This window comes from Pinus tabuliformis, chromosome 9, assembly GCF_031772625.1.
Source record: "Pinus tabuliformis cultivar Carrire ecotype Pingquan chromosome 9, CPIR1, whole genome shotgun sequence".
Lineage (NCBI taxonomy): Eukaryota > Viridiplantae > Streptophyta > Pinopsida > Pinales > Pinaceae > Pinus > Pinus tabuliformis.
The window spans coordinates 635221062-635247691 of record NC_142307.1 but is presented as its reverse complement, the minus strand read 5'-3'; the positions used below and the strand labels follow the sequence as shown (position 1 = coordinate 635247691).

General features: G+C 40.8%; 1 protein-coding gene across 1 annotated transcript in view; it reads left to right on the top strand.

Annotated features, from left to right (window-relative positions):
• LOC149150233 (uncharacterized) overlaps positions 1-26630 on the top strand; it is a 74050-nt gene that overhangs the window by 14017 nt on the left and 33403 nt on the right. The window contains exon 5 of the mRNA XM_089442741.1: positions 20841-20914. Within this exon, the coding sequence (XP_089298867.1) occupies positions 20841-20914 (74 nt within the window). The remainder of the gene's footprint in view (positions 1-20840; positions 20915-26630) is intronic.

Here is a 26630-nt window from a genome sequence, read left to right as displayed (position 1 = left end):
TTGTTCAGGGCCCTGTAGTCAATGCACATCCTCAATGTGCTGTCCTTCTTCTTCACCAACACCATGGAAGAAGCAAAAGGACTCGCGCTCGGACGAATATGCCCAAGAGCCAGCAACTCCTGAATGGCCTGCTCAATTTCATCCCGATAGGCGTTGGGGTGCCTATAGGGGGTAGTAATCACTGCCTGTATGCCTGCTCAAGCTCAATGGTGTGCTCAAACCCCCGGTCCGGTGGCTATCCCGGTGGAATCTCCCTAAACACTATGGCATACCGGTCAAGGATGGACTGTATCTCTGGATGTACCATCTGCCCTGTAGTCCCTGCCTCTGATGCACGCAGCTCCATTGCCCACTCTAGGTCCCCCTTCTGGAAGACTGTCTCCATCCGATGAGCCGAAACAGTCTGAGGCGGATATGTGTGCTGTCCCCGTATCTTCTCATCATCCCATTCCATCTCTAGGGTCTTCCAATCTGTCGTGACCTTCCCTAGAGTGATAAGCCACTGAACACCCAGTATCATGTTGGTGTCTGGAATATCGACCACGAAAAAGTGGTCAGTCAGTGTATAGGTGCCCATCGTCATTGATAGCTCTGGAACATAACGAGCACACATCATGGTCTGATCTCTTGGGACCAAAACTGAAACCCCATCGAAGCTCTTTGTCTGTATACCTCTCGCTCAACCATCTGTGCATCGATGAAGTTGTGGGTTGCCCCACTGTCAACCAAAACTGATACTCGCTGGCCATGTACTGTCCCCCGTACGCGCAACGTCAAATACTTGGGAACTCCTCGCAATGCTGCAAGGGCCCCTCCGGTAGGTGCAAAAGCTGCACCACCTGTTGCTGGTGGTGGAGGTGGCAAGGGATCCTGCGCTGCATGGCTACCTCCTGCCTCCACATCATCCTCCTCATCCTCTTCCCCGCTACTCTCGGAGAAGACCTCAATAAAATGTGCTTTGCCAGCAGCACATCTATGTCCTGGTGCCCACGGCTCTTGACAGGTAAAGCACAACCGCTTCTTCTTCAACTCCCTCCTGGCATCGTCATCAATCTGTACTCGTCCTGGATTCCCCTTTGGAGGCGGAATCCTCACATCCTTCCCCTTAGACTAGAAAGTTTGTCTCTGGGGGTAAGGTGTCCGGGTCCTGGGTAAGACATCCTGTAAATCCCGGGTCCTGCTGATAGCATCCTGGAGTGTGGCTGGTCTAGTGGATCGGACTAAACCCCGAAGTGGCTCTGCTAACCCCTCAACGTACATGTAGATCCTCCGTGCCGTGGATAGATCTGGCACCATCACTGAAACCCTCAAGAAATCTGCAATGTAGGTCTCTGGGCTCCCGGTCTGTTTGAGCCTCGTCAGCTCAACAAAGTGCTGCTCTGGATCCCTCCGGTCGAACCTCTCTATCAATCTCCTGGTGAACTCGACATATGTCGTCACTGTGGAGTGTTCGAGTGTAACCATCCCATGGAACCACCAATCCTGGGCCTCACCATCCAAATGTAATGTCGCCACCTTGATGGCCTCTGTCTCCGACATCTGGTTAAGCTGGAAGTAAATGTCCAGCTTCTCCACCCAAGACTTTGCCGAACTGTTTGATGAACCATCAAATGTAGGCAAGTGGAATCTACTAGCTGCACGGTGGGTGTCACCATCATGATAATGCCAGTATCCTCTGTGATGGTCGTGGGGTCTACTATCCCATTGGAGCTGAACAAAGTCTTTGAATGAGAGAGCCTCCCTGAACTCTTGCCCATAGGCCTGGTACTCTGCAAAATAATCGCCCATATGACCGGGCTCTGCCTCCTGCTGGGCTCCGGCCCCCGTGTCTGCTCCTAAGAAAGTGGGCATGGTAGAGCGTGTAGGGGCATGTGAGGCCACCTACTGAGTAGTATCATGCTGCTCTGGCAAATGGTGGGATGCACCTGATCCCTCACCAACCTGGAAAACCCGTGGGCTCTCACGCTGTCTAGCCTCTACTGCTGTGAATCTCTGCCCCATCACCTCAATCTGCCTCGACAGATCCTGCACTGATTTGAGGAGCATATCCGCAAATCTCTTCCCATCCTCATCTGCCATCGGATCCTCCTGCTCTGCGTCCACCACAGGCTCCTTCTGTTCTGCGTCCACCACAGGCTCCTCCTGTTCTGTGTCCACCACCGGAACACAGTGTCCCTCTCCGTAGGTGTTTTCCAACCTACGCCCAGTGTCTTTGTATCTCCTACCTCTGTAACAAATGTAGGGCTTTTCCCCCGGTGTCATAGATTGCTAGCTCCACAGGCTGAGCCAGATCTATGCTCTGATACCACTGTAATATCCCGTTTTAGAGATATTCCCCAAAACCCCAGTAAACTCCAACCAAATACGCACAAATAATATAATAACCGGGAAACTCAAAATGATAAAAATAACAGTGGTGCAGCATATAATAATGTAAACATGAAATATAAGCAGATACTCAAGAAATGCAGAGAGAAATGCTAAGCCATTTTATTATACTGAGTAATGGAATGAGTATAGGAGGTGATCAGAAGGATGGCACCTCGACTTGCACCAGGCAAGTGAAGATATACACTCCGAATATCAAAAGAATGGCCTCTCTCTGAACTGTGTGGATGCTGCTGGAGAACTGCTGTGCTGCTGCTACTACTGGAAATCAAATGAGGATTTGGGGCTGTTCCTCTCCTCAGAAAATGCTGAAACTCTGGAATCCGCCTCTACTTAGAAAACCTAGAAAAATCCAGAAAACTCTTTTGAAATGGCCAACCCCCTAAAATCACCCCCTTGGGGAATCACGCAATCCCTCAAGGCCCTGCACTGCCACTGAGTAGAATCCTCCAAAATACTGCCTGAAACTCTGCCAAACCACTCCAATATGCAAGAGCTGATCCCTTGCTCAATATCCCGGCTCAACTTCTCCACAAATCCTCAATCTGGAACTACCCCCAAAAGAATTGCGTCCCTCTCTCTCAAGACTGTGCAGTCCTCCAATGCTTAGCTCCACCTCAATGCCAAACTGCAAAAAGACTGCTGAGAATACCTTGCCTGAGTAGGCACTCGAAGTCCCCCGGGGCTAAGGGTGAGATCTCCGAACGGAGACACTCAGTGCACTAAACAATGCTGCAGACAGGCTAAATAGCCAGCGTGCTCCAAGTCGAAGTGACTAGCTCAAATGCTCATAATCGAATGCCAAAATGAGGAGGCTCCTCTCTCCTTTATAGCATTGGCCTCTCTCGATCCCAAGGCTCACCTCCTCCAACGTAATCTCCTCTTGCCACGTGTTCCTTTCCCCATCTACACAGTCCCTCCAAGTGTCTTCATGGGCCCCATCTCTGCATGGTCCTTTGGCCCCCTTGGCTCCCCTTTAAGTCACAATGTTGTGCTACTAGGAGGTGACTTTTATTCTAAAAGTGAGTTATGCCCCCTTTTCTTCACCTTTTTATTTACACATAACTATAGAAGGCAAAATTGAAAAAAATCGAATATTCCAGTTAGCCATAGCTAATTATGAATATTACAGTTTCAGAGCTTTAAGGAAGGGAAGAGGACATTGAGATCACTTTTGAAATCATCTTTTTTTTGCAAATCTAATTTTTGGATCAGATCTATGACCATGGGTTCCTGTACTAAGACAAAAAAACAAGTTAAAAGGTGTTACAAATTTTAGGGCATGGAAAACAAGGATTGACATCATTCTTGCAAAGAATGATGTTTTGGATCTTGTGAAGGGAAAGGTTACTGAACCTATAGATAATGAAGGGAAAGCAAAATGTAAGAAGGATGACATCACAACCATGCATATTATTGTGGAGTCTATCAGAGATCATTTGATTCCATATGTCTCAAATCTTGACACTTCAAAGAAGATGTATGATGCCTTGGTTGGATTATATACCATCAACAACATTGGTCAAGTAATGAGTTTGAAGAATGAGCTTCATGATGTTAAAATGACAAGAGATGATATTGTGGCCTCATATTTCATGAGGATCTCTCAACTAAGAGATCAACTTCAAGAAATTAATGAAATTATTTCTTATAAAGAACTTGTGATTACAACACTTAATGGTTTTCCTGACTCATGAGACTCGTTTGCATCTAATATTTGTGGCAGAGAATAGATTCCAAGTTTTGAGGATCTATGGACCGCATGTACTCAAGAAGAATCTAGACTTGTCTCATAGGGGAAGATTCCAACACCTCAAGATGATGACTCTCAAGCATCTCTAAAAATGGTAGAGTAAGGAGAAATTTTGGAAAGTTTCAAAAGAATGTAGGTAGAAGACCAACTCCTCAAGAAAAGAAGTATACTCAATTTTTTCGGCCACAAGTTTAGTCATTATAAAAATCAATGCACCGAAAGGAAGAACGATACGAAGAGGAAGGGCAATGGTAATGATGAGCATCCACATCATAAGAAATCTAGTAATGACACTACAACAACATTAACAACTAATGATAAGGAGATGTTGTACTAGGTGGATAAAGTTACAAATAGATTTTTGACAATTACGCAGATAGGCTAGGAGCAAGAGAGTTGATTTTTCAAATAGGCTAGGAGCAAGAGGGAGTTGGCAAATCCCTACAATCCTCAAAAGATAAGTTCTTTATATGTCTCTTCCTTGATTATTATTGTTTTATTATTAGTCTCTTGTCTTTGTCTCTTTTGATAAGTCATAATTGTTTCTTCCATGACCTCTTAAGTGAGGATTGTAGGTACATCATAAGCGCTGCCGAGACTATGGTAGTAGATGAAAGCATTGGGAAGAATGAAGCAAATCTTGTGACAAGAGGATTCTAACAAAATGATTTGTGTTCAAGAGGGAGAAGTTGTAATATCATTGTGTTTTATGACCACAAGAGGTCTTAGTTTAGAGGGAGTAGGCAGGCTAGCAAGTTTGAAGGATGCCATAATGAAGATTGTGCCAAGATTTGAGAAAAGTCAGTGGTGACCTCCAAGTAGATATACAAGTATGTAGTAGATGGAAATAGAGAAGTACAAAGCAAGAATCATGAGGATTCTCCTTGAAAGAGGCAAAGGGCTATGTAAAACATTTGCTCCAGTTTTCAGATACACTTTTATTAGAACTATTATTTATATTACTTCTGTTATGGGTTGGAAATTGCATCATAGGGACGTGAAGACATCTTTCCTCAATGGAGTAATTGAGAAAAAAATGTACATAGAACAACCTCAAGGCTTTGAGGTACATGAGAGGGAATCTCATGTTTGCAGAATAAAGAAGGCTTTGTACGGACGTTAGGCATGGTACTCTCAGATTGATGATTTGATGACTCCTGGTGGATCTTGCTATTAGATGATTTATTTTTGATAGAAATAGAAGGACTAATGTGACAGAGGAAGCAACAGTGGTAGCAGGGTCTGCTTCCATGATAGAGGGAGTAGTTAGGATTACCGCAGGAAGCCTTGCTTCAATGTCAGAGGGAGTTGACCTCTGAGTTCGGGATAAAGGATCTTGGTTGTTGGATACCTTACTTCTTGGAACTAGAGGTGTGGTAGAAGCTGAGTAAGCATATTATCACGATCCTTCAAAAATTTGGGATGATGGATAACCAGTCCATGGCCATTTCCATGGTAACTAATTTGAAGAAGCTAAGTGGGAGAGGTAGAAGCCAAGATTGTCACAACATGATTTATTTCAATGTCAAAGGGAGCACCCAGTTAGGGTGACCGGTATCTGTGGCACAACATGCGTTGAAGTACTGACATGGTACAATTGGATGTGAATTGAGAAGTACAGTTGCAAGGATATACAAATTCAGATTAGGCAGAGAGTGTTGAATACAGGAAGAGCACATCATAATGATGATTCAGTTTGGATTTTGCTTGGGTAGGAAGTAGACATCTGTCACACTCAGGACTGTAGAGGTCGAGTATATTGTAGCTAGTTTGGCGAGTTGTGAAGCAGTGTGGCTTCGGAAGCTACTCGCAGGATTGCTTGATCAAGTGCAGGAGATAATCGTGATGATGGGTCGAAGCACATTTAGATCATACTACATAGTACCGAGACATGGTACAAATAGGGAGTAGTGAATATAGGAAGAGAGTGCTAAATATAGGAAGAGCACATTAGAATGATGAGTCATTTTGGATTTTGCTTGGGCAGAAAGCAGACATCTGTCACACTCTGGATTGCAGAAGTTGAGTATATTATAGCTAGTTTGACGAGTTGTGAAGCAGTGTGGCTTCGGAAGCTATTTGCTGGATTGCTTGATCAAGTGCAGGAGATGACCTTGATGACAGGTCAAAGCACATTAAGATCATAGTACCAAGACATGGTACAAAAAGGGAGTAGTGAAGCTCTAATGCATTTAAACAGATGAGCATAATGCTGACATTCTCACAAAGCCTTTGTCCTAGGGTGAAGTTTATATACTTCAAGGATTAACTGAGATCAATTGAGAACGCTTCCCTCAATCAAAGAGAGTGTTGATGTTATAGCATCAAGGTTTAGACATTCTCCCTAGGGTCAAGGGCATTGACCAGGTCAAAGTTACTGACTAGGGGCCATGTATTGTGGCTAGGGAAGAATGATCCAGAGAGAATCAAGGCCCGTAGTGCTCCGCAGGTGGGCGGGTGAGTGCCTTTAGCATCGGGCATGACAGTTACCATTCAATCAACATGCAGGAATAGTAATAGCCTAGAGTTTCACCATAGGTCACAGGTGTTGACCAGGTTCCAAGTGATGACTTGGATAATTGATGAATTGCTCCAAGTGACGACTTGTTGAGCATGATGCTTTCCACAGGTAATGGATTGACACATCAACATAACTAGCTCATTCAATCTTTCCTTAGAGAAAGTTTTCAACAAGAGAGCATCTGAAGAAGTCCTTATAAATACCTCCCTAACTAAGAGGGAGTGTTGAATATTGTAGTCATGGTCGGTCTTGACTCTTCATAATTAATATTTTAGCCCTTGAAATATATGTAATTATCAATATAAGACATGTTATTCATGTCAGTTTCAAAAGAGAAAATTTTGAATTTTGAATTTTTGGCTCCAAAGTTGTCAAGTTGGCCCTTCTTCAAGTCAAAACAGCCCCAGTTGAAGTGGCACCCATTCAGCCACCCAAAACACTATCTATACATCACTCCTCCTCCTCCTCCTCAAGACACAATTTGGATCTTAAAAGAAAAGATATCTTTTGCTCATCTAAGCAAAGGAGATAAGACGTAGAAAGTCGAGTTTCTGAAGCAGATGCAAAAAGCCGAGTTTCTGAAGCAGACATAGAAAGCTGAGTTTTTGAAGTAGACACATAAAGTAAAGTTTCTAAAGCAGACGTAGAAAGCCAAGTTTCTGAAGCAAACACAAAAGACTGAGTTTTTGGTCAGACCTTCCTAGGTAGACCAAATTTTTGGGCAGGCAGTTTGACCTGGGTTTTGCTATTGGTCAAGTTGACTTTATTTTGACTGTAAGGATCAGATTGTATCTCTTGTTGAAGTGAATAATTTCTCTAAGGAAATAATTGTTGGGTTTTTCCCCCAAGTGGGTTTTCTTAGGGTAAATGTGGTGATGTTCTTGTGCATCATTGTCTCATTGTGATCTTTACTGTCCTACTGCTTTTTATGGTTCAATTTCTGAAGTATAATTGCTTAATGATTAATTGGAAGTGCTAAATATAATCTCTACATCATTGGAAGTAATTATCAATTTTTAGAAAATAACGCTTCTATCTATTGCACTTGAAGAATCAACACAAATAATGCCTCTCCATTATATTTGTGGTCTAACATATCTTGTTTTAGCCTACAGGCCCCTCTAATAATAAAATAATGTGCAAGTAAATGCCTAGGTCACAAGCCGACCTAGTAGCTTTTACAAATTTAACTTTATCTCCACAAATGCTAGCCGTTAATGCTGATATCATGTTTGCGTGGGCATTTAGAGGGCTGACGTTAGGGCCTTTTGTGTTAGTTTTTGTAGCATCGAATGTGTTCTAGCCTTGAAATTTTGTGGAGAGGCTAGAATACATGAGATCTCCAAAACCCAGAAATCGTTTCTGGAAATTTTGCCTAGAAATGACTTAATTAGATTATTAGTCAATTTTTTAATATTTCCTAAGTCTAAATGTAGGGAATATGACTAATTAATTAGAATTAATTAAGTTAAGGTGTGAATGTTCTAGAAACTCACATAGATTGACTTCAAGTTAATCCTAGCCATCGATTAAGATCTAATCTTGGCCATTGAAGTCTCAACAAAGGATTATAAGAAGTCAATGGGGATTGGAGAAATCACTTCAACAGTGGATTTCATGAGCAGATCAATTTCTAGAGTAGCAGCAATCAGTTGTCGGAGAGAGAGTCAGTGAGATCGAGCAGTGATTGAGGGGCAGTGAGAGTGAGTCGAAGGGAAGATTTTTCAAATCCGGGGAGGCAGAAGCGAGTCGAATTATCCCAGAGAGGCACTGCTGAGGGACTGCGCAGTGCTTCAGTCAGGCAGATCATTTTGGTGAGGAGAAAAATTTGTTCTCAGGTCCAGAGGGTCAGAGAGATGATTTTCTCAGCTTCCAAAGGCAAAATGAATTCATCTGAGCTCAGTCCAGAGCAAGTCATCTAGCCAGCTACGCAGAGCAGCACAAAGGCTGACATAGTGCTCCAAGAGGTCGAGTTTTGATAGGGAAAGTCCAGTTAGAGATTGCCTATGGGAGAAGGGTAATTCCCTTCAGTATTTTACTCAAATTTTCTTGTTGTTTGGATTGCCAGTTGGGCATCCATAGATGTACTTAGATTTCACAACTGCATAATAAAATAAACCCTCACTGCTGCACTGGTTTTCCCAAGTTGGGTTTTGCCGGGGACATTAGTGCAAAAATAACTGTGTAAATTTATGTGTGCTATAATTTTTTCCATTGTTTATTTTCTTCCGCAGTTTTATTTGTGTAGTTTGTAGTGTGATTGATTTAGTATTTGCTATAGCAAACAATAAATAAGTTGTTAAAAATTAATTTAACAATTAGGATAATTATTTCCAGTTGCTACCATAGGATTCGGTTTTCCGAATTTTCACATGGTATCAGAGTGTAGATGATCAACCAGAGAGCTCAATAGCAAAGGAAGAGGGAGTTTCGCTGTTCAGTGAGGACAACAGATCGAAACCCTAGAGGCAACACAGTCACTTTGCCGAGAGGCCAAGTTTCTTGACGAGATTCGATCTGTCTGAGTGTGAGGTAGAAAAATTTGATCTTTCCAGATCGAGGGATTCTAGAGGCAAAGGGAGCAGCCCAATATTTTTGCAGAGCAGATCTCTAGCTGGATGCAGTGGTTTTGCAGTAGTTTGCTAGAGCAGAGCTAGCGTCGAGTGGAAGAAGAGCACACATTGAAGGAAAATTTTCCTTAGGGAACTTCTAGTCTCAAGAAGTTCGATTTCCCTTGTAGATCAACAATCGTTGTGTGCAGAGTGTCTCACTCCATAAGGGAGTGCGAATAGTTGAGCATAAGGGAAGAGGAGATTTTCGATATTTATTGAGATGAGCACTGCTGGGCTTCGAGATCAGGACAAGTTGGATGTTGCTTCCAACTATGTCATCTGGAAGGAAAGGATGTCCTTCCTTCTAGATGAGTTTGGCCTGAAAACATACATAGATTCAGTGGTAGTTGTGCCCCAGGATGCAGATCAGTTAAAGGAGTACAAAAAGGAGATGGCACCGGGCGAAGAGGTTGATCCTTGATGGTGTTCGAGATCACATTATTTCACACATAGCTGGCAAAGGGATTGCCAGGGATGTGGGAGACTCTCACCACGTTGTACCAGGGCACTTTCGAGCAGCGGAAGATGTACTTAGAGGAGAAGCTGAGGCTCATCCAGATACAAAAGGGGAAGGCATAGACCCCTTCCTCACTAGGATTCAGGAGGCCCCAGACCAGTTGTCAGCTGTTGGTGCAGTGCCTCAACCCACAGAGCTTGTGAGATTGGCACTTAATAGTGTCTTTGAAGAATGGAAAGTCTTTGTCCAAAGCATTTGGGCAGAGACAAGCTACCAGAGTGGGACAGGATGTGGGCTGAATTGTAGCAGGAGGAATTGAGGCGAGCTCTTCTAAAGAGCTCCATCAGTCGCAACAGTGGATCGAAGTAGGTGAAGGAGGAGGAGAATGTGGCCCTTGCATTGAAGGGTCCAAGTCAGGGGTAGGGGGAGCAGCGAAAGAAGAAGGACTTGTCAAAGGTCAAGTGCTTCGGATGTGGTGAGCTTGGTCACTACAGTACCCAATGTCCTCTCTTGAATAAGGACAAGGAAGAGAAGCATGCAATATCAACAAATATTGATAGGATTTCCTCTAGGCTGGAGGAAAACTTCGCCATGTTTGCTGACATTCCCCCTGGAGTGAAGTGGGGTGACTTGGTGTTGTAGCCCTAGAGTGCAACAGATGGGCAAGATCCTTGAGGAGGTCCACCTCTTGGATCAATACCTTGCTACGGGGGCCCACAATATTCAGTAGTAGGATGGATCAATGTTATTAGATGCAAGCAAATGCCTCAGTTATAGTAGCCCACGGGCCACATGCCATACTTATTTGTACTAACAACCATATTTCCATTAAGAGAAAGAAAATGAAGTGGCATCACCTTCTAGGTGGGTTTTGTGATAGAAGAACAAAGTTGTAGAAGACACAAAATGTGTTTTATATATATATATATATTATTGAAGAGTGAATGGATGATGATTACATGCCTTCGTGATCATTGCCTATATAGGCAATAACTGGTCACGAAGGTGAATGGTCATGTCATTTGACTTTTTTCCCTCCATAACTAATAATTGTTTATTAATACTTATTAATTAATTAATTATGGTTTATTGTTTTTTGAGACTCGAGAGATAGATGCATCATACTGATCACAATTGATTCAGTATTTGGGATGCTTTTCAGTTGCAGATGTTGCAGTTGCAACAACAACAGATGGAGAGGGAGTTGCAGTGCAGATGTAGTGTTGGCAACAATTCAACAAGTTCAACAGCAACAAAGATGCACCACATATCAGAGTTGCGCAGTAGTTGGTGGGCAGCAGTAGATAGACATCAACAGTGTGACAAGAGATGATGCAGAGACAGGGTGTTGTCACAGGATGTGCAATAGAGCACTAGAACACATTCATCGCTAAGGAGTGTTAGTTAGCATCGGATGTGTTCTAGCCTTGAAATTTTGTGGAGAGGCTAGAATACATGAGATTTCCAAAACCCAGAAATCATTTCTAGAATTTTTGCCTAGAAATGACTTAATTAAATTATTAGTCAGTTTTTAAATATTTCCTGAGTCTAAACTTAGGGAATATGACTAATTAATTAGAATTAATTAAGTTAAGGTGTGAATGTTCTAGTAACTCACAGGGATCGACTTCAAGTTAATGCTAGCCATCGATTAAGATCTAATCTTGGTCGTTGAAGTCTCAACAGAGGATTATAAGAAGTCAATGGGGCTTGGAGAAATCACTTCAGCAGTTCGATTTCATGAGCAGATCGATTTCCAGAGTAGCAACAATCAGTTGCCGGAGAGAGAGCTAGTGAGATCGAAGCAATGATTGAGGGGTAGGGACAGTGAGCCGGAGGAAAGATTTTCCAGATCCAGGGAGGTAGCAACAAGTGAGTCGAATTATCCCAGAGAGGCAGCATTGAGGGACTGCACAATGCTTCAGTTAGGCAGATCGATTTGGTGAGGAGAAAAATTCGTTCTCAGTTCTAGAGGTCGGGAAAGAGTTCCAGAGGGTTGAAGGGACGATTTTCTTAGCTTCCAGAGGCAAAACGACTTCATCTGAGCTCAGTCTAGAGCAAGTCGTCCAACCAGCGATGCAGAGGTTGACGCAGTGCTCCAGGAGGCCGAGTTTCGATAGGGAAAGTCACGTTAGAGATTTCCTATGGGAGAAGGGTTCCCTTCAGTATTTTACTTAGATTTTCTTGCTGTTTGGATTGCCAGTTGGGCATCCATATATGTACTTAGATTTCACTGCTGCATAATAAAATAAACCTTCACTGCTGAACCGGTTTTCCCAAGTTGGGTTTTTTCAGGGCCATTGGTCCAAAAATAACTGTGTAAATTTATGTGTGTGTGCTGGCATTTCTTCCAACGTTTATTTTCTTCCACAATTTTATTTGTGTAGGTTTGTAGTGTGATTGATTTAGTATTTGCTGTAGCAAATAGTAAATAAATTGTTAAAAAGTAATTTAACAATTAGGAGAATTATTTCCAGTTGCTGCAATAGGTTTCATGTTTTTTGAATTTTCACATTTTGGTGCCATGATAAGTGTAGAAGGCCTCCAAAATCAAGATCTAGGGGTTGGCCCTTGTATTTTTGTGCAAATCATCTTGTGGCCCCCAAATGTGGGTTTAGGGCACAAAACTGGGTCGCATGGGTCTCCAAGTGAGAGAATTTGTCCCTACTCCAACGTTGAGGGCACTGAAGATGGTGCTAGACCTCCCATGTCTTGAGGCATGAGACAAACCTCATTTAGGCACTGGATCAACTGCCACACCACATACATATATGCTAAGTCGTCTGGGGGCAAACTGGTCCAAGTGCATCATCCCATGAATAATATAGGGAAAAGTGCAGAAGTTGTGGGTGTTGAAGGTGCCCATGGCTATGAATGATGCTCTATATCTGTCCAGAGTCCCATGGCTCTCAATGCATCACCTGTGGGTGTCAATATGTCCCTCTGGAGGACCTAGACCCTAGTTAAGTTGCCCAAACCTATAGATGGAACCACCTGCCAATTACACACAATATCTAGTGCTGCAACTTTCATCATCAAGTACATTAATCATTAGTGCATCTAAGTGAACCAAGCTTGAAAGAAATGGGCATAATAACACTTCATATGTGGCTTCTCTTCCAAAATTGGGGCCTTAGTCACGTAATGGTGTTACCTCCCTAGGTAGGAGTGGCTAATAGATGACCCTATTAGGTGTTCCCAACCCCCAAAGGGAAGTGACATGTCCTCAGTCCACCCTTCAATCGATAGGTGCCATGTGAATAATGATGGAAGGAAGGGGGAGAGAAATCCATGGCTAAGTGCCATGGTCAAAGGGACCAACTATGATGGAATACCTCATCTTGGGTGTATAGATGTGAGGAGGGAGCAATCGTGGATACATGAGTTAGCTTGGCTTTTATTTTTCCACCCCTTTATATTATCTTTTACTATTTCTTGATTTTTTCCTTATATTATTGCTCGTAGCTCGAGGAATGAGAGCTTGCTTTGTATGGTCAGTTGGCCCGAAGAAAGGAGGTGGAATAAGGGCTCATAATGTAAGATGGAATTTGTTAAGTATGGAATAAGGATAGATGGGGCCACACTATCTCAATGACGGTTTCCCAAGTAGTGCCCCTTCCTAAAGCCATAGGACATTAGGGGAGGTTCCACTGGACAAGGATAGACAATTAACCCCCCATTTAAGGTGAGTGAACAATACTATGACCACAACCCTTTTTCCAAGTCACCCCATAATCCATATTAAAATGCCCAAACACAAACAAGCATGAGCACCCAATTACATAATGAATAAAGTACCTTTTGATCAAAGGCCCACCTTCCATCCTTTGCATTTTGATTTTTCTTTTGTTTTTCTTGTGGCCATTATATTCTCTTTTCTTTTCTTTTAGTTGCATCAACGTCCCACGAAGCGTTTCCAGGCCCCACCCAATGTATGAGGATGTGTGAGTGCCAAATGCCAATGAACCAATGGTCAGTTGGCCCGAAGAAAGGAGGTGGAATAAGGGCTCATAATGTAAAATGGAAATTGGTAAGTATGGAATAGGGATAGATGGGGCCACACTATCTCAATGATGGCTTCCCAAGTAGTGCCCCTTCCTAAAGCCATAGGACATTAGGGGAGGTTCCACTAGACTAGGATAGACAATTAACCCCCCATTTAAGGTGAGGGAACAAGACTACGACCACAACCCTTTTTCCAAGTCACCCCATAATCCATGTTAAAATGCCCAAATACAAACAAGCATAAGCACTCGATTACATAATGAATAAAGTACCTTATGATCATAAACCCACCTTCCAACATGTGCTCTAGACAAATGGGTGAGGAAACATATGACTGATGCAAATGGTGGAGATATAATGGCACGTTATATCGGCTACAAAGTGGCTCTCAAGGGTTGCTGGTTGCCGATTGTAAGAGATGAATAGGAGAAAAACTTCTTCTAGGGGTCACCCACTTTTGGTGGGTAACAAGTTTGAAGTGTCTAGATGTGTGGAATTTGTCCAAAGGACCCTTAAACTTGGCAAATTACTTCAATTAAATGAAAAATTATAGTAAATGAATTTTATAAGAGAAAATGGGTTAATCTAATGAAATGGAAAGTTATTTGTATTAGTGAATTAGATAAGTCTCAACCATTAATTATGGTTGAATCTCAATCACTTTGAATATTAGGTTGTGGATTTTGTCAATAACTCAAACTTATTACAGGAGGGATAGGCTAAGGGAGAAGACACATCTTTTGAGCACAAGACATAGTGAGATAGTGAGGATCTCAGTGATTGGGTGAAGAAGGATTTTAATCCAAGTGTGCAGAGTCCGAGGAGAAGTGCAATGGGTAGCAAGGGAGAATGATCTAGATCAACCAAGTCAGGGTTTTGATCAGTTGGATGATCGTTTTTGTAGCATCGGACGTGTTCTAGTCACGAAACTTGGTGGAGAGGCTATAATACATGAGATCTCCATAACCCATAAACCGTTTCTGGAAATTCCACCTAGAGATGGCTTAATTAGATTATTAACCTATTTTTAATGTTTCCTAAGTTTAAACTTAGGAAAATTGGTTAATTAATCAATATTAATTAAGTTAAGGTGAGAATTCTCTAGAAACTCACATGGATCGACTCTGATATGATCTTGGCCTTTGGTTAAGTTTTAATCTTGGTCGTTGGCGCTCCAAAAAAAGATTATAAGAAGGAGTTGATGGGAACTTGGAGAATACACTAGATAAGTTTGATTTCCTCGACAGTTCGATTTCTAGAGAGCAACAACAATTGCTGGAAATCCAGAGATCGAATCAGAGACAGTGAGGGGCAGGGACAGTGAGGTTGGAGGAAGCTTTCCAGATCCAGCGAGTGCATTTGCAGAGAGGCCGAAGTTTCTCCAGGAGGTTGCGCAGTCCTAGTTCAGAAGCCTCAGAGGGTAGACGTTTTCAGTTCCAGAGGCCAAGCAGAGGTTCCAAAGTGTCGGAGAAGCATTTTCCCAGTCAACAACAGATAGGGCGACTTGATTAGCAGACAATTCGAGCAACATGTGTGCTAGGCAACTTCAGGTTGACGCAAGGCCTACAGAGACCCATTTGGAGGACTTGTTTTTCAGAGGTAGTCCAGTGTTAGAATTGCCTCGAGTGAGAGTAATTTCCCTCTAGATATTTTTGCCAGTATTTTATATGCAATAAGCCAGATTTTGGTATCCAGATTATTATACTCAAAATTTCTCACATCGACATAATAATAAAACCCTCAGCTGTTGCACTGGTTTTCCCAAGATGGGTTTTTTCGGGGACATTTGTCCAAAAATAATTATGTAAATTTTATGTGTGTGCGCTAGATTTTCTCAGTTTCCAGTGCTATTTTCTTCCACAGTTTATTTGTGAAAATCACAATTTGAATTATTTGATATTTGCCGTAGCATACAACAGATAAATTGTTAAATAAATTAACAATTAACAATTAGAAAAATAATTTCCAGTTGGTGTGATAGATGAAAATTTCCCTTTGGAATATCTTTAGGTTTTGTTGTATTTGTATGTTTCCTTAGAGGGATATTATCCCAACAAGGGAGCCCTTGTATGCTAAAGATTAATTAATGAAACACAAGAACTGAAGGGTAGAAATTTGTGTGCATGTGTATGAGATTGGTGTGATTATTTTTCTTTCATTGTTATTCTCTTTATATTTACATGTTAAAATCTGGGTTGCGCTTTTCATTGTGCCGAGAGGTGCTCTACAACCTAGTATAGAGTAGTTGTGAAGGTGTAATGTAAGTATGTACATAATTCTAAATGCCGGCTTAATGAAAAATAAATAAATTAAAGTGATTAGGGATGAGTGCAAACATTTAAATGTTGGTTGAATTAATAATAAAAAGTTAAAAAAAAGTTAATGTTGGCTTAATTAAAAAAATAAAATTAAATGACCAAGGATGAGTGCAAACATTTAAATGTTGGTTGAATTAATAATAGAAAGCTTAAAGAAGTTAAGAGTGACTGGGGATGAGTGAAAACATTTAAATGTTGGTTCAATTAATAGTAAAAGGTTAAAGTAATAAAAATAATAAAATACAATTTTGTATTTTGATTTTGTTATTAACTTGTGAATAGACTTTGTTACAATACCATGGGCCAATACCATGGTTTATCAATATGGCATACCCAAAAACAATAACTTATTTCAGAACCAAAATATTTTATAACAGTATGACAAGATTGTTAACTATGGATATTGACCACCACTTTACCATGGATATTATTAACTTTTAAAAATTAGGCTTTGTTAAAATACCACATGATCAAAAAGCATAACTTATTTCACAATCAAAATATTTTATAACAATACAAAAATATTCTTAACCATGGATATTCATTCCCACTTTACCATGGATATTATAAACTTGTAAATAGGCTTTGTTACAATACCATGGCTTATCAATACCACTTGGCCAGAAAACATAACTTATATCACAATCAATTTTTTTTGATAACAATATGACAAGAATCTTTATCATGGATATTCACCCCACTTTGCCATTGATATTATGAACTTGTGAATAGGCTTTGTTACAATAGCATGGGCTAATACTATGACTTAACAATACCACATACCAAAAAATCATAACTTATTTCACAATCAAAATATTTTATAATAATATGACAAGATTTTTAACCACAAATATCCATCCCCACTTTACCATCGATATTATTAACCTGTAAATAAGATTTGTTACAATACCATGGGCCAATACCATGGCTTATCCATACCACATGCCCAAAAACCATAAATTATTTCACAATAAAAATATATTATTTTAATTTAATTTTATAACATTTTTCTAATTGAAGCTAAAAGGAAAAAAGTTATAACTAGTTTTGAGATATATCTACCCCTCTATCTTAAGGTCTTAATAAAATAAAAAATGAGATTGCTTTTATACTTAAAGATGTGAAATTTCCATAATACAAATAGTATTAGTAAGAACCAACATAGATCCATCTTATCTAAGGATCAGAGTGATGACAACAAGCAAAGTGGACGGAAGAGAGGGGTGGGGGGTGAGGGAGGCGGGGAGAGATGAAGGGAGATAGTGACATAATTGGAGGGAAGAGAGAGAGAGAGAGAGAGTGATGGGGGAAATGGAGTGAGGGAAGTGGGAGAGAGAGGGGAGGGGAGAGAGAGATGGAGTTGGAGGGGGAGAGAGAGGGAGGAAAGAACAAAGACATAGAGAGATAGAGGTGGAGAGAGAGGGAGGAAAGAACAAAGACATAGAGAGATAGAGGTGGAGAGAGAGGGAGTGACAAGGGAGAGATGGAGAGAGAGTGAGGGAGAGAGGAGAGGAGGGAAGAGAGAGAAGAGGAGGGGGGAGAGATAGGGAGAGAAGGGCGAGAGAGAGAAGGATGCACAAAGATGGAGGGGAGATAGAGAATGTGAGAGGGAGGGAGATAGTGAGAAAGAGAGTGATGGGGGGGGGAGAGACAAAGGGAGGTGGGAGAGGAAGTGAGAGTTGGGACTCAAGAGAGAGAAGGAGTTGGAGGGAGAGAGAGAGGGAAGGAAGAAGAAAGACATAGAGGGAGAAATGTAGAGAGAGAGAGAGAGAGAAGGAGAGAAGGGGAAGAGAGAGAGAGAGGAGGGAAGAGAGAGAGGTAGAGAGGAAGAGGGAGGGAGAGAGAGACAAATAGAGAGAAGGGGAAGAGAGAGAGAGAGGAGGGAAGAGAGAGAGGTAGAGAGGAAGAGGGAGGGAGAGAGAGACAAATAGAGAGAAGGGGAAGAGAGAGAGAGAAGAGGGAAGAGAGAGAGGTAGAGAGGAAGAGGGAGGGAGAGAGAGACAAATAGAGAGAGGGAATAAGAAAGAAACACATAGATATGAATATATATATTATATAGTAATATATAACCAGCCTAGATCCACCTTAACCCAGATCTATTAAGCATTGAGAGGGATCGAATCTCTCAAGGTGCAAACCTTTCCTCAAGTATTGCACTAAAAAAAGAGGTTTGCACCTTGTGAGATTAGATCCCTCTCGACGCTTGATAGATCCAGGTTAAGGTGGATCTAGGCTGGTTTAGTAGATCTGCAATTATAAGTAATTTACATAATGGAAATTGCTAAGTTAATAATTAGCCAGGTTGTTGGGGTTAGAGAAATTAACAAGGACTAGGTGTAAGGTTCTAAACCCTCCTTAGCCCTTTTGTGTAATCTTTGGGAATTTGCTGCTATAATGATAGATTTAGTATGGTACATGTTATAGATTTGCTGATCTTATGGAGTTATATATGATAATGTAATGATAGATTTGGTATGGTACATGTTATAGATTTGCTAATCTTATTGAGTTATATATGATAATGTGAAATACAGTTGGGCTGTTCATTCATTTGAAGTCATTATACCTAATATCGTTTGCTTATAAGCTCATGTTATAGTTTTCCCTCATTATTATTTAGTTGCACACTATCTCTTGGTTGTAATTCATAGTATTGATGGCGTATCTTGCTGCTTGCATAAGACCCCTCATTTACTCTCTATGACCTAAAAAATCTGCTTGGACTAGTAATGGCACATCAACACATGGCTTATCTAAGTCCTTCTCCATCTTATTCCTAAGCTCTCTTTGTTTTTATCCATAGACTCCATAACCCTTGGATTGGCATTGGTCTTAACAACCCACCATCCACTTAAATCTAAGGTTTATCATACATTTTCCTAGGGAAACCCTCTTCATGCTGGAGGAGAGCCAGCCTAAAGTGAGAGAGGAAGTCACTTGGTGATAGTGGGTAGCCGCTCTTAATTGCTCTAAAGTTGTGCTTGTGTTTGAGGCATTTACCACTTGAAGTGCAGTTTTGGGTGCTAACACTTCCCATGACAATAATGGAAGGATTCTATATACAAAATTCCATGACTTAGGAGGCTTGCAATTCCTTTCCTCACGATTATGACAACTTGTTTGCTATTCCCTTAAGGGACACTTATTCAACCATTTAGAGTTATTTTTATCAGAAAGTTAGATATGTTTGGTTCTATTGTGCCCTAGGAATCACTGCCAAGTCATTCCATAATTACTACATATCTATGCTGTTGTGTGATATGCATTACTATGTTGTTATGTATATAGGAATATGCTTCTGTATGAAATTGTTTATAACTTTGGCCTATGTTTTTGTTGCATTGTGATTTTTTGTTAAAATTGGCAACTAGGGCCAAACTCCATGTGGGTCATCTTATTTATGGCAGCTGATATTTTTCCTTGATTCCTCTCGTCGAGAGGTGTAGGATTGATTTAACGATTATCCGATTCTGACAAGTATTTATGGAGATATGAATTTATTTGTATTTACATGACAAATTGTTAAGGTCGGCCGGCAGCTAAATGTGTGGTACACATGCCCAACATATCATATAAATACAAGTGAGGTTGAGGCATTATTCACTCATCTCATCTCTCACACATTCTTCTCTCCTTAGTTGATTGGGTTTACACACAAGGAAGAGAAGCTCACATGTGGGAAGGAGGAGGACGCAGAAGGGCAAGGAAGGAGGATGCAGAAGCTGCAGCAAGATGTTTTGACCAGTGTTGACCAAGCGTTGACTTTTCAGGAGTGTGGTTTTGGTGTGGCTGCCTCTCCTAGGCAGGCCACAGTTTTTGGCATGCAAACCGAGGCAATCTGACCTCTGGTTTGACCAACGTTGACTGCCCTAGTTTGTGGTAGCAGGTTGACTTTAGTTGATTGCAGTTTGACTGTGTTTTTGGGACTGTTTATGGGCTGCTTCTTCTTGCTGTTGGAGGACTATATGACTGGGAAATTGACCAAGCATATTGAAGGTCAATTTCATTTTGTTTGACCAGATTTGACTTTGCTGGTTAGGGTTTGCTGCTGCTGTCATAAAATTACAGATTTATGTATTTGTACTATTTCTCTTTGCTGAACTATTGAATACTAAAGAAGAATTGATCAAAGGGTTTCCCCACATTGGGGTTTGTTCCTGGCTAGCCGCCACATCTGGTGTCTCTTGTCTTGGCTTGTTTTCTCTCGATCTATTAATGTTCTATCTGCATTTTACTTTATGTTTATGTGATTGCTAAACAATGGCTAATAAAAAGAAATCGAAGTAAACTGCACTAAGCATAGAACATACCATAAATTAACATTTTTGTATATGATAGTCATAAGAGATACATAAAATATTAAAAAGTCTCTTAGCTTCAAGCTTACTTTTGAACAAATTCAAAGGACAATATAAAATGATTGAAATGATGCAAAAACATCTATTTCAGTTTGAAACATGAAAAGCACAGTGAAATTGTGTCTCCTAATATTTATGATGAGACTTCCATGCATTGAATGATGATAATTTCTTAGTGTATCCACAATAAATTTTTCCTTGGTGATTATAATTGAGCAACATATTTTATTTCCAGTCTTCAATATTGATACTGCTTGAGACTATGTAAATCCTACAAGGTTATTAGAGCATAAAACATATTCAAAAGATGTGTAAGAGTATAGCTTAGTAGAGTAGAGTAATAATAGATGTTGAAAAAAGTCCCACCAGAGGGGAAGCCATTTTATCTTCTAAAAACTAATACCTTTTCATATCAATGGATGTTACAGACTTTTATAATTGGAATAGGGTGAATCTTATGTATTGTGATGGAGCTTCTTTTGCTGGAGATGTAGAAGAAAAGGTAAGTGACAAATGAACACTTAGTTTTCATGTCTATTCAAACCTAGTTATATTAGCTACATTATTGGCCTCTGCCAATGCATTTGTTGAAATATGTTTGAAATTTAAAGTCCTTAATAAAATCCTTATTATGCCTTGCATATATTTACAGTTTTGGGTTTGCTAATCATCTTTTTTCCTTGGAGAAAAAAATTGTAAATTTCTTTCAATAAGAAAGAAAGATAGATATTGTATAAGCTTTCTGCATTTCAAGATCATCCCCTGGAAGGATGTAAAACAGAAAAAATAATCATGGCTAAAGGCCTGAAATGAATGGAAACAGATTCTTGAATTCCTCAAAGGATACGTAAATCTGTCATATATATTCTATTACAACATCACAGATTTTTCATAAATAGTACTTGTTATCCCCCAAGGAGTAATCTTAGAGGCACCCTGACAAGGTGTTACTTTCTTGACTGCACGAGTTTTCTTGCTCAAACTCTCCATACTTAGACAGTTCTCTTAGTTTCTCCTTCAAACATATGATTGTGTTAGCTCAGTTGTAGTATATCAGATGCTCCACCCTCACCTATCAGACTGACAGATGCACTTATTGATCATACATTTTGATTTTAGCATGCTCTATTTGATCTTCCATGCATTGGTTTCTTACTTGGATGTGGTGCTATAACTTTTGGGTCACGCCATGAAAGTGGTAAATACTAAATGAGATCCGATAGCACTTCATAACATTATAAGTTCTATTATTTGCCTTATCGTACCATGGGGCACATAATTTTCCTTTAGAAGTTTTGTCATCTCTTGAGTCAACTTGTACTACTAGGAAACTAGTGTCTTCCACATCCTAACCATAAAACATTCCCTCTTTCCTTTTCACTTCATGCCATCCATAAAAATGTCTTTCCCATTCGTGTTTGACTTGTCAAAGGTCACCAAAAAGGTCTAAATGAAGAAAACCTAATTTATTAAAGCCAAAAAGGCTAGAGGTGGAAATCCAATAAAGTTAAAGCAAAATATGCAAAACTTGAGCAATGCCACTTGGCTATGTGACCAATGCCCCTAGTCTCTTGCTTGTCTTTGAATATCTAAAGAAAAAGAGACTTGTTCAATGAAATTAACACTTAAAGAAAAAGGAAAAAGAAATAGTAAGAAATAGTGTCGAGGAGAGACAACTCAATGCTAAGCTCCCTCTTAAAGGTGTTGATTTTGGGTAGCATCAGATGTACTCTAGCTCCGAAATTTTGTGGAGGGGCTAGAACACATGAGATCTCCAAGACCTAGAAATCGTTTGGAGAAATACCACCTGGATGAGGAGTTATTAAAACAATTAATATTTTTAATGGGTTCCTATGTCTAAACTTGGGAAAATAAATATATTAATGGGTATTAATAAAGATATGGGTGAAAAGCTTCTAAGTGACGAGGATCAAATTTGTTTTAATCTTAGCCATTGATTAGAGACTTAATCTCCGTCGTTGATGCATCAACAGGAAAAGTATAAGAGAAGACTTGAGAGTCATTTGGAGACACACCGGGCAAATACTCAGTATCTCGAGGGAAATCAATTATCAAGGAGTAGTTCAATTTCAGAGGGAGAGTTGCAGGGTGGAGGAAGAGGAGGGTATCAACAACAGTCAGTGATTGAGGAGGAGGTGACGCAGGGCATTTGAGAGACAACACAGGGGGAAGAGCAGGCAGACAACACCATTGGAGAGGCAGTCCTCACGCAGACTGATGCAGAGTGATGTAGAGTGGCGCAGAGTGACGCAGAGGTGATGCAGAGGTGGGTGAAGGGTCTCCAGGGTGTTAAGACTTCTCCATGAAGAGGAGAAACTTTGTCTCAGGTGTTTTCTCTCAATAGTGTCTCAGTTTCTCTGTGAAATAATTCCTTGTAAAGCGATTGTTGCTGAAGATTAATAAAACCCTCATCTGTTGCACCGATTTTCCCACATTGGGTTTTTTCGGGGACAATTGTCCAAAAACAACTGTGTTGATGTGATTGATTCTTGTGCTTGTATATCATTGTTATTTTCTCTATGTAATTATGTGATAATTGTAGTAGAATTTATGTTAATGTTTATTGAAGGGTTTTCATAAATAACTTATTGTGAGAGATAAGTAGGTGAAATAAATCAGTTATTGCAGTAGAATTTCGTATTAGAAATTTTCACATGGTATCAGAGCAGAGATCGGGCAACAGGATAGAAGAATCTACTACGAGTCAGGAGCATGATGTCGAGGCATCAACTCCGAGGGACTCATGCAGATCTCTATAGAAAGAAGAGAGCACGAAAAACATGGATAATGATTTTCTATGTTAGCTTCCAAATTGGAAGAAGATGTTGCTTGCCTAACAAGTTCTGCCTTCTCTGAGGTTTGGTATATAGATAGTGGAGCTTCTTGGCATATGACAGGAATACGAGAATGTTTTTTGAATTATCATGAAGAAAGGATGAATTTTCAGATCACCATGGGAAATAAGGTAAAGTGTACCCCCGTAGTAAGAGGTATTGTAGTCTTTCAAACAGAAGCAGGGGATCGGCTTTGAGTAACCAATGTGCTGCATGTGCCAGGATTGGGGATGAACTTACTTTCTGTATCTCAGCTTCAAAACAAGGGCTATGACATTTTCTTCTTTGAGGAGAAAGTATATGTCAAACACCTGAGTTGGAAAAGAAGGCCCATATTGGAATCATAAGTAACAGGCTGTATAGATCACAACTAGAATCTCCAATGGCACTGATAGGCAACAGTGGGGATAAATATTTGAATGAACTATGGCATAGGAGGATGGCACACTTACACCATGGGGTTCTGAGAATTCTCGGGAAAACAGTATCAGGAGTTCCAGAATTAAGTAGCGAACGAGATGATGTATGCAGAGGATGGACACTAAGAAAGTATGCCAAGGCAACATTTTCCGGAAGCAACAATAGGGCTAAGAGTTTTCTGGGATTGATACACTCAGATATCTGTGGACCCATGTCCACAAAAGCTCTTAGTGGTGCCGAATATTTTGTCACATTCATTGATGACCATTCCAGAAATACTTGGATTTACTTTATGAAAATCAAGGATGAGGTTTTTGGTCGATTCAAAGAGTTCAAGGCTCTAGTTGAGAATTTGACAGGAAAGAAGATAAAGATATTGCGCTCAGACAATGGTGGATAATACATCGACAAGGACTTTACTAATTTTTGCGCAAGGGAAGGCATCAAAAGAGAGTGGACAACCCCCTATAATCCAGAGCAGAATGGAGTAGCAAAAAGGAAGAACCAGACTTTTGTTGAAGTAGCGAGGGCAATGTTGTATGATTAAGATATGCCAAAGTTTCTATGGGCAGAATCGTGCAACACGACAGTGTATATCCAGAACAGGACTCCTCACAAGGCATTAGGTAAGATTTCTTCGAAGAGTGTCTTCACCGGTAAGAAGCCCAAGGTGAGTCATTTCAGGATATTTGGGAGTTTGGCATACTGGCATGTACCTGAAGAAAAGAGGAAGAAATTGGATTAGATTGCGAAGAAAGGATATCTTGTAGGATATAGCGAGAATGCGAAGGCATATAAAATCTATCTTTCGGGGAATAGGAAGATCGTAATTCGAAGGGATGTGAAGTTCATGGAGGACAGACATAACCTTCAAAAAATCCCGAGAAATGCCTTCCGAAGAGCAGTCAAAGGATGATCCGTTGGTTTAGCCACTTCGACCAACAAAAACTACCGCTAGTATTTCTCCTAAAGAAAAAACTCCAAAGGTGGAGCCTTAGGAAGAGGAGGAGCAGATAGATATACCCACTACCAGTGGTAGAGCGAGCCGAGAACTTCGACAGATACTACGAGATGTAGAGGATTTTGTTGGGGCGCCCAGGAACGAGAAAAGGGAGCATAGACAGCCAGATAGATACCAAGCCTTGGTGGCTCAGGTTGGAGAACCCTCCAGTTTTCAGGAGGCTTTTCAACATCAAGTATGGATAGATGCTATGGTGGAGGAATACAGTTCCATGATGGTCAATGATGTCTGGGAAGCGGTACCTAGGCCTCAGGACAAGTCAGTTGTAGGGTCGAGATGGCTCTACAAAGTCAAATATGTTGCAGATAGCAGTGTAGAAAAATACAAAGCCAAGTTTGTGGCTAAGCGGTATGCTCAGAAGGAAGGGATAGACTACGAAGAAACCTTCGCCCCAATAGCCAGGTATACTTCTATTAGATCCGTGATATCCCTTGCAACTCAGATGGGGTGGGAGACTCATGTCAAGATGACATTTTTGAACGGGGTGATAGAAGAAGAAGTATACATTGAACAACCAAAGGGTTTTGAGACACATGAGAAGGAATCTCATGTATGCAGATTGAAGAAAGCTCTGTATGGGCTTAAACAGGCACCTAGAGCATGGTATGGTCGAATTGATGGCTACTGGCAAAAGATGGGATTTGTCAAGAGTGACGTAGATCCTAACCTCAACTATCTGGTTGTAAAGAATGAGCCTCTAATCCTGGTTTTATATGTGGATGATCTCTTTCTGACAGGATCACCCAGGCTCATCAAAGATTGCAAGGAGAACCTAGCTACAAAATTCGACATGAAGGATTTGGGAAGGATGCATTATTTCCTGGGTTGGAAGTTTGGCAGCAGAAGGGTGAAATTTTCCTTAGGCAAGGGAGATACGCTACAACGATTTTGAAAAGGTTCAGAATGGAGGACTGTAGACCTATGGCTACTCCAATGATCACCAACTGGAAGAAGATTGATGCATGCAAAGATAAAGAAGTCAATCCCACCTTGAACAGGCAGTTCATAGGGTCCCTGATGTATCTGGTCAATACTAGGCCAGACATTTGTTATGCCGTCAACACCCTCATTCAGTTCATGGTAGAACCAAAGAGGGAGCACTGGTAGCAACTAAGCATGTTATAAGATATATATGAGGAACAGTCGAGCATGGAGTAATGTACACCCAAGGCAATGACATCAGGTTGAGTGGGTTCACTGATGCAGATTGGGCTGGAAGTTCAATAGATCGGAAAAGTACCACTGGGTACTGTTTCAACATTGGATCAGGAATGACCTCCTGGTGTAGTAGGAAACAAAATCGTGGCTCTGAGCTCAGCTGAAGCTGAATATATGGCAACTAGCACAACTTCGTGTGAAGCCATATGGCTTAGAAAATTGCTTGTGAATCTATTCAGGAGAAAGATGGAAGCGATCAATATTTTGTGTGATAATCAGATTTGCATCAAGCTCTCTGAGAATCCAATCTTTCATGATCGGCCGAAGCACATTGATATCAGGTGTCACTTTATCAGAGACTATGTCCAACGAGGGGCAGTACAATTGAGGTACACCCCAACAGGAGAACAAGTGGCAGACATTCTCACCAAGGCCCTATGAAGAACAAAGTTTGTTTACTTCAGGGAGAAGATGGGGATGGTGAAGAATCCATTTCAGTAGTAGAAACGGATAATATAAGGAGTTGCAGTTCAGCAGTTACTAGTGACAGTGTTATGGGCAGCTTGATGCAACATATTCAGAGGGAGCTGCGGTACAGATGTAGCAGTGATAGTTACAGTGTCATGGGTAGCAATACAAGTTGTAGCAGCGCAGTGGATGAGGGGCAGTTGGCCAAGCATCAACAACGCAGAGGACTGATGTTGTGGATTAGTGTGATGCTTTTGTTGGGAAGAATTGCTAAGGCACATTCCTTGCTAAGAGGG